This window comes from Dermacentor andersoni, chromosome 4 (assembly GCF_023375885.2).
Source record: "Dermacentor andersoni chromosome 4, qqDerAnde1_hic_scaffold, whole genome shotgun sequence".
In the NCBI taxonomy this organism is placed as follows: domain Eukaryota; kingdom Metazoa; phylum Arthropoda; class Arachnida; order Ixodida; family Ixodidae; genus Dermacentor; species Dermacentor andersoni.
In genome coordinates, this window is record NC_092817.1 from 111746147 (window position 1) to 111759799 (window position 13653).

Sequence of the window (13653 nt, forward strand, 5' to 3'; positions counted from 1 at the left end):
AGCAAAAAATGTTCCATATTGAACCTTATGGCGTTTCATTAAAATTTTGCTGGGACTCAGGCTTGTTGAGACTTTTTGTGAGAATTGCAATAAAGCTAATTTGCGTGTCTCAAATGTGCCCCAATCATGCAGAGGGAGTCGCCATCACAGACAATCAAGGTGGAACAGTCACAAGCTGATCGCACCAAAAAGCCTTTCTATCCCCTTCCGTGAGTAAATATGATAGCGGAGATTATTATATTATATTGCACAAATCTCTCACCAATACAGTTATCAACATCCTTCATAGGTGTATAATAAATTTTAAATGTATTTGATGATGTTTTATGTTGTCGTACTTTTAAGGTCTGGATTCTTTCCTATGTTGGACTAAATGTGTGCTTAAGAAAATATTTACTTTTTTATTTTTTTAAGGAATCTATTTCATATACAAATACATATAACCCCATGTACATATACAATAATATGCTACCTGTAATTTTCTGCTTTTATGTATAACACAAGTCAATGTTCACATAAATGCTACCATGTGTCTTTGAGCAAGTTTAGCAGGATTAGTTAAAGTAGGCTATAACTGCTATACAAATTACTATTTGCCCAGGTTGACTCAGCTTTAAAGGGGTCCTGAACCGCCCCTCGGTCTTGGTGAAAAAACACAGTCTGCAGATAGCATGCGCTGCTGTAAACATCTCAGCCAAATTTTGCGGTCATGCGCCGCAGCGCATGGAGCTCGCAAGTAAAGCACAGTCATGCTTCTCTCAAATGCTCTCCTTTCAACAGAAGCATGCTCCTCACTCTTTTCTGGATGCTTTATTTTGTAATATAGCACATTCCCACATTCCCACAAGAGCCATTGGCTAATAGCTGACACAATCAAGAAGGGTGTTTTGATCAGTACGCGCCTTTATATTGTTACTGTGTATATTTATTGATGCAATTTAATAAGCAGGCTGAAGTAAGCGAAAATATGCTTTCGAATGTAGATAATAATCCGCCTTTTTCATGGCGCGATGGCGCATGCGCGCTGCCCTAGCGGAATAGTCACAAAACGTTTTGGAAGGGTCGTGCGCGTGGCCGCGTGCGGTAAAGTCCCCCGAAAAAAAAAAGAAAGGCGTTCGGATGCGCGCTGCTGCAAACACTCGTGCCATGTACCGCATTGAAACTCGACTAGTAGCTCGACGTCGGTGCGATGCCAAAAATGTGCATAGCATAAGACTGCAACTCCACTTTAAAACAGAAAGTCGCCAGGGCTTCGTCCGAGTGGTCCAGACTACATTGTGAGCCATGTAGTTGCCGCCTTTTATTGATGGCTAGCAAATTTAACAAAAAACTTGTGCGTTACACTTGGGTGGCACTTAAAAACATCACGTTGCTGACGAAATCTTCTTGAAGCATGGACCCTCACTTGCTGGTGGTGGCAGCGCATGCCTGGCTCACCAACCCGTTTAAGGTGCTGTAACAGTCGGTCGATACAAGACCAATAAGACGCTCACGCCAACGATTGACCGACTATTCAGCACAGTGCGTCACTGAAACTACCATACCAGGCCAACAACAACGCAACTGTATACAATGTAACAGACGAGCACAAGTTGTCGTACTGCAACAGGCTTTCTTGTCGACGGCTGCCAAAATCAGAAATAGTCGCATCTACGTGAACATCCAAAATTAATTTTGAACTGCGCACCACGGTGACATTCAGCAGATGGAGCATTGTGGGCACACCCCACTTCATCGTAGCCTTCGCTGTGTAAGACATTAAAGGAGTGGAAGCACCACAAACGGTATGTTTGATTGCCAATAGCTGCTCTCTTGCTGAATGCATTAAAGAGCTTTTTGTGGCAAAGTATTTCTGAAATAGTCCAATTTAATTTCAAATGCATTTCTCGACTTCGATAAAAAGTGGTTCAGGGCCCCTTTAGGGCATAAATACCAGGAACATGGAATTAGCAAAAATTTTTTTTAACAGTTTAAGCATTTTACAGGCCATATTACAACACTGAGGACATCAGCCCAATGCTGCTGTCGCGGAATGTCAAGCCATGCACCACCAGTATTTCAAAGCATGTGCTCAATCGCGAGAATTACCCAAAACTGGTTAGCCATGGCTAACCATATTTGTCAACTTGTTTTTGTCTTGTTACAGTCCACCTTTTCTGGTTACAGTTGTTTAAGCAAAAAATTTAGAGATGTTTTTTTTTAAATAAACTGCTACCTTCATTAAGCTTGCACCTTAAATCTCCTTGCACCATAACTGCTGCAGGGTTGACTTGAGCAATAACCAGGCTGTGAAGCGCACAATAGGAAGGCTGCACTTCAGTGAAACAACATCCAACAACATGCGCAAGAAGGGAAAGCCAAACCCAGACCAGCGCTATTTCTACCTGGTGGTCAGCTTATGTGCCCACTGTGGTGATGCCGTCTACACCATTGCAGCACAGTCCTCTCAAAAAATCATTGTGCGAGTAAGTTCATTTTCACTGACAGCTGGTGTTGTGAACGACATTCAACGCTTTTCCTTATTGTAGTTCTTACAACTATGTACAGCCAAGTTCATAGTGTTTATGGTTTGATTTCTTTATGCATGTGTATTACAGAAACTATTCCAGCCCAGACAGCATAAGTCCGAGTCAAATCCTTCTTGTGTTTAAGTTACCAATTTTTCTGCTTGTTGAAGCTTGTGCAATGATGGCTGGCAGAATATGTTGTCAACCAAACACATTGCAGGCCTCCAACCCGGGCCAGTTTGAAAGTGACATGGAGTTAACCTGGCAAAAAGGATCGACGCACGATGCCATCTATCATTTGGTAGGTGCTTTAAGCTTTCAGTTACGCGACAGTACATTTTCAGCCGGTCTCGTGTGAATATCTTCCCATGTCTCTAACACAACAGAGGCAAAGAGCCTGGGTGCATGGCCTCATCCATTGTCAACCCAGAAAGCTATGCATGCTCTAATGTCTTCCCTAAAACCAAAAAAACCTGAGAAGACACTTCTAGACACCTCATGTCTACTACTGTGCATGTGAACTCTCTCTCTTTCTCTCTCTCTCTCTGACTTTGCCTTCCCCTTCTTTCTTTCAAGCCCTCATGCTCTTATGCCTGTGTAACGTGGCCTACCGAACGCCTGTCTGGTTAACCTTCCTGCCTTTCTTTGCTTGTTTTCTCTCTCCCTCACACTGGAGTACTCAAGTTGAAACACCAACGTAAAAAATACTATGAACTAGCTGAATCACCGTGCAGAATTACTCAATTCTAAGTTTAACCTTGTGGAGGGAAGTCTGTACAGAGTCATGCTACTGTTTGGCATCTTTCCCATTACAGAGTGACTGCATGTATCAATTATGTTTGAATGTTCCCTCGTTGCAGGGCCCTGTTGGAATAAACACTGAAAGAACTGATGAGAAGCTGGTTGTTAATGGAAATATATTGCTGTCAGGCCATCTCATTCAGCCATCCGATGAACGAGCAAAGTCAGATGTCGTTGAGGTAAGGTGTGTTTCCTGTGCTCTGGTTGTGTTCTCACATTTTGCTGCCATTATTTTGCCATAAGAAGCTATGCATACTGCATATATGATCATATTATGTCGCAGTGGATTAACACTAATTCTTGCTGTGTGAAACAACCAATTTACTTGCATTGTCCATTATACAAGGGGCCATCTCTAGATTAACAGTAGCAGACATGTGAGGAAATGGCATGCACTAGGTAAGTTCTTCGAGAACAGTTCATTCAAAAATAGACTGAGTCTGAGGATAAGCTGATGCTTCATGGAGGTAATATAGTTGCTTGCAAATAACTTGCTGCATATTCATTGTGCTTGCACTATGTTATGCTGAGGTTTTATTTGTTTTTCTACAGTTGCTTTAAGACATAAAGCACTAGAGCAAGGCAGTGTGGAATATATCTTTTGCACATGTACCATCCCCATAAACTGAAACGTGAACACGAAATAACTGATCAGAACGCCTGTTCCACGTAATTACATGGAAGTGCACTAGTGCGACTTGTAATCACCCTGTAGGCGGTTTATTAGCATGGATTATACCAAAAGTGTATGTTTTGCAGTTAGAATTAAGTCATTGTTGCAGGTGGAGCTGGAAGCAGAACAACACATCAAAATAGTTTCGGAATCGTTCGTGTTTGAATTTGGGCTGATAGTACATGTCATCATCTCAACATAATCCACCACCTTTTTCCAAGTTGTCCTCCAGTATTACTTGAAAATTTTTCTTACATGAGATTCATGTTTCTTTAGTGTTCGCTTCCACCTGTAAGTACTAACACATAGTTGAGTGCAGTCGAAAAAAATTCAATTTGAGAGGTCTTCATTCTGGCTGGAGTTCATACTTCACTCAGTGCAATATAGTATAACATTCTGTTAAGTACATTGAAATTCTTGCTTTTCCTGGCTGATTAATTGAATATTCAAGGTGTAGATCTGTAAACATGAATGTCTGTAGAACCTCACAGATTTTAAACAGGGCATTGAATGGGTGAGGGATAATAGGGGTGGGGTTGCAGTTGTGAAAAAGATATTCATCTATTATGAGAGCATCAGAACAACCTCTCTATAACAAGAACATGTGAGAAGAAGCAAGCTTCACACGTTTCCACTACAAAGAAGCACAGTTGTCACAGTTAAGATACTATTAGACACAAAACAACTTTAATAACTTTAAAAACACAACATATATGATATAAGGCAATGTACTATATTCGAAAACTATACCCTTAGACACATGCACAAATATACATTTAAGTGTAGCAGCACAAACAGTACAAATATGACTTAAAGAGGAGCCATAATCAGAAATGAAAACACTTGATTAAAAAGTACATGTAAAATCTTGACAATGCATGGCAGTGCTGATGCATTTATTGTATTTGTCATGCCAGTGCTTCACACAATCCCATTTTGCTTCCAGCTTGACACCAGAGAACAGCTAAAAAATGTGGCAAACATGCGCATCTATCGCTACCGCTACATACCCGAGTATGTGGAGCATGCAGGCCTTAAAGAAGCGACGGACACCGGTGTGTTGGCACAAGAAGTCCAGCAGATTCTTCCTGATGCTGTGCACGATGGTGGTGATGTGCTGCTTGGCAACGGCGACTGTATCGAGGGCTTCCTGGTTGTCAACAAGGTTAGGCATTGTTGCTTGCCTCTGCTCTCTTGGATGCTACTGTTAAGATATGCTGTTATGTGCTTGCTCATGTAAAAGATAGCAGTTGTGCTCAGTTCAAAGCCAGTTGTAATGCCAACTCTCATAGTCAGAAATATGCCTTGGCTTAAAGGTTCTCCTCACAATTGCTGAGTCGAGGGCACTCCAAACATTCAGCTGAAGTCTACTGCACATCAGCAACAGAAATTTTTTGGTTGGCTGACGTGACCCATAGCTTGTGATGCACTGTGTGAAGTTAGTTAGATGGAGCATAGACATTGTGCTAGCAAAAGATACACATGGATAAGTGGAAATAGAATGACAGAATATGCACCATTTGAAAGTCTTGTGTGTATCCTGATGTCATCCCTTTCTGGTCTGTGTGTTTTGCACTAGTGTAACATTTAATATTTAATTACCCTCCTGAGGGGGCATTTGGAGGTATAGGAAAATATTTTGTGCCTGCCCTCATCGTTTCTCAGTTTATGGTGAACCAGAAATTAAATAATTAACAATCATGCTACTTTTCTCAACTAAGCAAGATAATTTTGTGTCATGTCAATTTTTCAAAGCACAATACATCACATTTGTATTCCAGCAACCTCTATGAAAATTCTTTTTTCCTAAACTGGCACGCACAATGCCTCGTTGTGCCATTGCTAGTCTAGCTGCTTGTTGGCAGGATTGCAGGTGTTGCAGAGATTGCAAAAGAGGAGTCAGAAAGCTGCCAAAGTAGCAAAAGAAGTTCCAACTTGATATCAACATTTATCAGGAAGCTGAAGTCACAGTCAGGATGTAACAGAATGCAATTTTCATAACAACCGCAGAATGGTCCTTGCTTTTGTTTTCATAGTAGAGCAAAAATGCACAACCCAGTGACAATAATAATGTCCTGTGGATATCCTACGGACATCCACTTCCAGAACATGGATATCCTAGGGATGTGTCAAATATGTCCTGTGAATGCCCTTCACATGATCATTTGGCTGTACTTTCTGTGTCCTGCAGCATCCCTTGCATGTCGGTGAGGGGCATCATGGGAACATGCTGCATATATTTTATGAACATATACACCAGGGCCTTTTGTAGTGTTTGCCATACTGTCTATTACGGTCACAGCACACGCTGTGTGACAAATGCAACAGGCAGAGCGTCCACGCATCAAGAATGGATACATTGTGTGCATGCGTTACACGTGCACGCACGTGTGCGGAAGTGCAGCATACTTTTCATTCTTCTAGACCTTTCACCAAGTGCAAGTGGCTTATTGAACTATAATTGAAGTTTTCGCAAAGTAAGTTGTGCGAAAACATTTGTAAAGTATGACGTTGACATGAGCTGCAGGCATGATAGTTTTGGATTGCAGTTCAAATATGTGAGAAAACGTAATTCTCTTGTGAGGAAACTCGGACAAAGCCTCAACTGGAGGACAAGTATTCTTGTGTATGTCAAAAAAGGTTCATGGGAGATGACCTTGAAACATCCATGGTAGGATATCCAAAACTGGATGTCTAGCAGATGTGTTATTTGTTTTCAAAATGGTGCATAGTCATTGGGACATGATTCAGATGTCTTATGGACAAAGTGTTTTCACTGGGAACAGATTAGAGATCAGCAAGCCAGCACGTAAACAGATAAGATGTGGCTTGGAGAATGGATACTGAAAAAGGAATTGTGCAGAAACCACAGACAACAATCGTCAATGTAAGTGAATAGCCGGCCGCTTCTAGAAAGTCATTCACTTTATCGAGGAATAATGCACTTGAAGGTATATACAGTTATAACTAGATATAACGAACTTCAATATAACGAAATTCTTGATATAACGAATTACATAACTTTTCATCTCTTGTCCATAGAACAACATATTTTAGAACCTCATTAAACGAAGTATGTTTGTGTGTGACTTCAGTATAACAAAATTTTGCTTTTGCCCTCAAAGGAATTACGAAACAATAAATGGAAACTTCCACAGATGCAGATGGTCAAATGATTGAATTATAAGCGGCTGCTTGCAAATGCACCTCTCAAATTGCGGGTGGCGCGACAAGGGTGACCGCCAAAGTGGAGCCGCATCATGATTGGTATAAAGTCTAAGTGCAATAAGATCCTATCGCGCCCCACACACTTTGTGCTTTAGGTGCGAGTGAAAGTGTGTGAGGGTGAGACAAGGAAGATGGTGACTTCACAAGTGCTGCTTGCCTGCGCAAGCAAAGGGAAAGAGGGGGAGGTGAGCGAGAGCTCGCGGTAACGCGATGAAGCGCGCACAAAGGGCGGTTGGGGGAGGGGGTAAGTTGTTGTGCGTCTCGGCCATAGCTGCGCATGGCTGTAAGGGTGGCTGAGCGCATACACAGCTGCGCACCCTGCTTTAGAGGTAATCTACCACGTGTGCAAAGAGTTGGTGTTCAGAGACGGCGTGGCATCATGTAAGCTGTCTTCCCATGCGTTTACCATTGGAGGTTGTGCATCTTGAGTTTCGGTGACCCGTTGGAATGAGAAGCAGACAAAGCATTCGCTTCCCACTGCCAGCGCTTTTCGTGATAGCGTCGTCCCAGTGCGGGCAACACTATGACCTGCGGGGGCGGAGTGCACGCAAAAGCATGGCTGGCTTCGCTTAATTCATACCACCGATGTGAAGATAACATCGACGTGGCATGTAACCGTATCATTTGCCACTGACTCCCAAATTTATCAAAATAAATTGTTTTTGATTGAAATTTGCTTTTTTCAATTGCCCGATAATTCGAAATATTTTGCGACCCCTTTCTGTGTAAGAAAAATCGATTGTCGACTGTACTTATTTGCAAAAAAGGTCGAATTTCAATGCAACAAAGTTTTGATATAACGAAGCAAATTGCCGAATTTACCTACTTTGTTATATCGAGGTTTAACTGTATTTGTTATAGTCGAGATATTTATGTACTGTTTGTCATTTCGTTGCATAATTTCATAGATAACGGAGCTGCTAACCAGCACATTTATAACGGTAGTATAGGTGGCTCTACATATAGGTGGACTTGTCATATGCGTGTCATATCCAACAGTGCTGGTGCGGAAGGCAACATTGGAAGGCAATGTTGATATCGTCAAAAATTTGAAATTTTATATATACTTTGTTATAGCCAATAAGTCTGAATATCCATGTTTGTAATTTCAAGGTTTGACTGTATAAGGCTTTGGTCTTCTGGGGACAGCTAGATCCAATTTTTACAGGGTATCACTGCTTTTACTGAGCTCTTTCCACTTTGCCCCATTGTATACCAAGGATGATATATTTTTGTGCCTAGTGTCATGTATTATGGTATTTATTGCTTACAACGTACTAAACAGCAGTATGTAACTACTACTTCTGCTTTTCTCTTGAAGTTAATTGGCAGATGCCCCAATAGCACAGCAATCTTATCCTGCATGTTTTCTTTATTTCACAGGAGCGCATTTTCATGGAAAATGTTGGGGCTGTCAAAGAACTCTGCAAGGTGACCGACAGCCTTGGGACTCGAATTGATGAGCTGGAAAAGATGAACCGTGCACTCAACAAAATTAAACGAGTTGACAGTGTCAGGTCCTGTTCCAGCAGTAATAGCACAGTTGTCAGGTGAGTTTTAAAAGAAAAGGCATTTGCGAATTCTCTCCCAAACTGTTTCAGTCTGAAGCCTTGGACGTATTGTAAACTAGACAATGCACACACATACTTATAATTGTATTCTGACTGGAAAAAAAAAGTACCGAGAACAAAAGCTCTAAACTTATTTAGGGCTGCAATACTGTTTCATCTCGTGATGTTTTATTTAGACTGTATTGCAAAATTTACACAAATATTTCTATAGTGTCTGAATCCTGAGCCTTAGGCTAGTTGGCATTTAGTTCTTTAATTTACAAAAGGATGCATCTTTCTGTACATGGGGCCTGCATTAAACAGGCTTTTGAGAAAAAACTCCTCATCAATTTTAATTATTCAGTCTGTTGTTCTCAAATAGCATTGAAAGGAGTACTGGCATTACATCTTCAGCTAGTCATTATTTTGCATTAAATAAAGATCCAAGCCCTCGAAACCTTAGAAAAAAGAATACACAATAGCACCAGAACACCTAATTAATTTACTGTGATACTTGGTTCCGTGAAGCAGTTTCAGTATCGGTATCTAGGAAGTGGGTGTGTCATCACATCTCAAGGCACTGTCTTGTTTCTTTGTTGTTATCACTGCAGCTGCCGCATACACATGCACAGCTTGATGAAATGCCAGAAGCACTCCTGGTAATTTTTTTTGTAAACACTACTATTATATCTAGCCTTAATATTACATGACATCAGCACATTTTGCTCTGTGTCACGACATCACAATAAGGCCGATGATGCCCGGTCCAGCATTTCAAGATTACCTTATCGAGTGGAAATCTCTGATAAGTGTTTCCCAATCTTGCTGATTGTAATTTTACGTGCAGGGAGCATGTGTTAGAGTTTGTACAATCGCCAAATTATGTGTCAATACTCCTTTGACGGACTGATGCTTTGTTAGTGGGGTTATCTTATCATTGAATTACCTTTAAAACACTCTTTTGATCACTCTTTTCTGCGAACAGTCGCAGTTCCTTCCCCTCAAGGAGGAATGCATTGAGGGGCAAGAAGAAACAGGAAAAGCCCTTCTGCAGCAACAAGCTTGTTCAAGGGACCATAACCATTCTCATACTTGTCATGGCATTCTGGTGAGTGGCAAACCCCTGGTCGAGTCATGCTAAACTTTCCAGTCATGACTTCTCCATGTTATTAGGAAAAGTCATGATGATCGCACCTTCACATCTCCAAACAATTAGGAATTCACGCTTTCCAGGAAATTGTTTAACTATATTATGCTATTCATTTCAAGTTTATCGCTATACAATTTCAACAACGTGCTCATGCACACTAGCTCTTGAGCAAATCGTAGTCTTTCATACTCAAGCAATACTGTGCAAATTTGTTGTTCAAACAGCATGTTCTCTTGATTGAATAGTTTGAGGAACTTTTGTGTAGGCAGAGGAATTTTTGGCAGTGTTCATGTTGAAAGATGTTTCAAGACAGTCTTGAAGCCATGAACAGTGATAGCCACACTGCAACATGCAGCACTTAAATAACATGTAAATGGCATATTTCACTCACTCAGGGTAGAGATAACAAGCAGAGCTGCTATGTTACTCTTTTTCTCCACCATTCCCTGATACAAATTAAACAACCTGCCCCTCTATATATGAAAATGACATTGTTATTATCTTAAATTATCTTTGCTTCTTGCTCTCTCTCTGCATGTCCCTCTGTTAACAAGATTATCCTATATACTCCTATTTGCAATCCTATTTATATACTCCTAACGTCCCCGTAACAATATGATTAAGCTTTGTACAAAAATGAAACACCAGAAATAATGTTAAATGAAAATGGAGCCAACTTAAGTTACTTTATCATATATTAATAATAAAAAGAAATGAGAGCCTCATTTCTAAATAATGTGTGTGCGCATTTTTTAAAAACATTTTTGATTGTATTTGATATTTGATTACTGCTTTCCATTGTTTCTTGATGCTTATTTGGTGAACACTCTTTGAGAGACTTACTAGTCAAGAAATCAAATTTTTTTGTGTGTGTGAACAAAACTTTCTATTATAAAACAACCTTGTAAGTAGCTTAAATGCAAATAGCTATGGTAGCCTAGTCACGAGGCACTTAGCCTTGAATCATTTCATATTTTTCAGAATTTGTCATATCTACCATTCTTAATGTGTCCAAGAAGGCTCTTGAGGCCTTTGAATGTGGTTGAATGAATTGGTAAATCCTGTGCGAGGATAAGCTTGTTGTCTAACAAGTTCTCAAGTTGAGGTTAATCTTGCGTTTGTATCTTAAGTGCATGCAGTATCTAATGTTAGCCTGTTGAAACCTTTGCCGTTATCATTCTGTGGCAGCATGTCAATCACATTTCTTATTCTGTTGGCCTTTATGCCTGCCCTTGGCTATGTTTGAAGCCTTGAACAAATCTGTACTATTCAACATTTTCAGCTTGGCTGCCATGGCATCATTGTACATTCTCGAATGGCAGCGAAGGAATGATCTGGTAGCAAGTAGTTCAATCAATCGTCATGTGTAAGTACTCCAGTATTATGCATTATTTCTGTAGCCAGGTAGACGCTCAAAGTTAGCATGGTGGCAATGCAAAGTTACCAGCACAGTGCTTAGTTGCTGGTCTTCTTGCTATGCTCATAGACAAAATATGTTATAGTTTATTATGTTTATAGTACATTTTATATATATAACTGGCAAATCAGTTCTGCAGAAGCCCATAAGCATAAGATGGGGGAAAGCTTATGAAAAGGAAAAAATTGTCATCCACCTGACTATAGCACAAAGCTGCAAAGGCTACGATTGTAGCTTCATTTATTTATTTATACAATACTGCGGACAAGAAGTCCAAGCAGGGTGAGCAAAATACAAAAGATTATATACACAGAAGAACAAGGTGAAACAAGTGTGTAACACGTTTTTCACACAAATTGTTGGTCATAAGGTAGACAATTAACAAAATTTTAAACTTGATTACAATAACTATAGTTAATGCACGAAATGACAAGATTATATACACAAATGGTATACAGTACACGGTCGCTAGGAGGTATGCTTCAGTTAGTTTATTCCAGTCATCTATTGTTTGTGGAAAAAAAGAATACCGAAATGCGTCAGTCCTTGTGAAAATTGGTGTTAGAGAATGAGGGTAGTGGTGTCGAGTGGGTCTGTTTATCAAGGGGGATATATATTTTGCAGTGTCTAAGGCTAGCCTATAATTAATTAAGTTTGAAAGAAACTCTAGCCGACTTTTCTTTCTTCAAATTTGTAATAGTTCAATGCCATTATCGGTTAGTAATGCAGTGGGGGAGTCAGTAGCCTTAAATTTACTGTAAATAAATCGTACTGCTTTTCTTTGAATTCTTTCTAGGTTCTTAATGTTAATTTTTGTGTGAGGATCCCTACAGTCGGGTGGATTGCTACAGAATGATAGTCGAGTGGATTACCAATTTTTCCCTTTCATAAACATATTATCCTACAAGGCAGTCATAAAGTGCCCATAATTTTATATCTGAACAATAGAGACAGAGACTTCTTCAACATTTATGATTGCCTGTAGCTCAGATTATTCATGCTGTGACTATAGAGCACTGTGCCTGTTCACAGGCTCCCTACAATACAGTCTCGGATTTTTTTAATGATCAGTCAACATCACGAGCAATACATTAAAACATTTTTTTAGTATTCTTTATTACTTTTTAGTATTTTTGGCTTCAACTGTAGTATTTTTCAAACCTTAATGTTAGCAGGTGTGCAATTCGTTCCTTATATGGTCACAGAGGAGTATGAGCTAATGTTTCCCGCATTGAATAACTTCTTTCACACTTGTGACAAAGTGTAACTGCAGGTTTTCCAGCTCAATTTAATCTAAGCGCCAGTCAATTTAATCCAAGCACCACTCGATTTAATCCAAACGCCAGCTGAAATAATCCTAATGCCAGTGAATTTAATCCAGGCATAACGGAATTCAAGAATCTTCAAATTTCAAGGCTTCTGAAAATTTGCGAACATATTATGAGTTAATACCTTGAAAATGAGAGAGCGAGGTGAGAGACCAGTAGCTATCCTGCCACATGATTGACGGCAAATTTTTGAAGTTTTTATTTTCTACTTCATTATGAGAGCGACACGGCAGATGACAATTCTCGAAATAGATTGAGAGGAAACGTCAGCATGAGGATGTTGAATATTATAATGATACACATGCAATTTGGTCATGGCTATCAAAGGAAACAATAACGAGTAATTCTATTATAATCATTAGGCCCTCGCTGGGAGGCTTCTGTCGCTAGCGAATACGATTCACTATTCTACTGTGATATCCGCAGCCTCTAATCGAACACCTTGTCATCGATACCACTAAAACACTGTCAAAAACGGAACTCAGAGAGAGTGCGATGAAAGGGGAAAAAGACATGCAGTATTTATTCACTTCGCGCGACAAAAGTGTTATTTTCGTTTGATGCCGCGGTGACCTAGCAGTGACGACAGCAGCCTCAAACTTACTGAGGCTGCAAGCCAGCTTTTCAGCCAGCCCCCTCTTCTCGGCAAACACTCGAATGGCAGATTCCTTGTTGGCGTTGCACATTCACCACGCTCGCGGGCGGCAGCGCTGCAGAAGTTGCGGGGCACCTTTTTCATTGCAGGGTGCTGTTCTCGTCGTGACGATTGCATTCATGAGGCTGATATAATGCGCAGCTTCTGGCACTGTCAGACCTGAATCGCCCGTGCTGTCGCTTTCCGTGTCGTCCTCATCACTGTCGCTAGTCGACACGTTGGCAACAACAGAGGCAACGATGGCGAAAAGTCGAACCTCGTAGCCAACATCTCTTCGCGGTCACAGCAGCGCTACCAAGAAACTTTTTCACATTCCAAATGCCATACACCGTAGTCAACAGTAG

General features: G+C 40.5%; 1 protein-coding gene across 3 annotated transcripts in view; it reads left to right on the forward strand.

The window, feature by feature from the left end:
• The window catches only part of LOC126537471 (uncharacterized), a 129856-nt gene that overhangs the window by 95164 nt on the left and 21039 nt on the right, over window positions 1–13653 (forward strand). For all 3 annotated transcript variants that reach the window (XM_050184480.3, XM_050184482.3, XM_050184481.3), the window contains exons 11-18: window positions 133–209; window positions 2264–2465; window positions 2728–2808; window positions 3368–3487; window positions 4928–5146; window positions 8593–8759; window positions 9745–9867; window positions 11192–11275. In XM_050184480.3, the coding sequence (XP_050040437.1) occupies window positions 133–209; window positions 2264–2465; window positions 2728–2808; window positions 3368–3487; window positions 4928–5146; window positions 8593–8759; window positions 9745–9867; window positions 11192–11275 (1073 nt within the window). The remainder of the gene's footprint in view (window positions 1–132; window positions 210–2263; window positions 2466–2727; window positions 2809–3367; window positions 3488–4927; window positions 5147–8592; window positions 8760–9744; window positions 9868–11191; window positions 11276–13653) is intronic.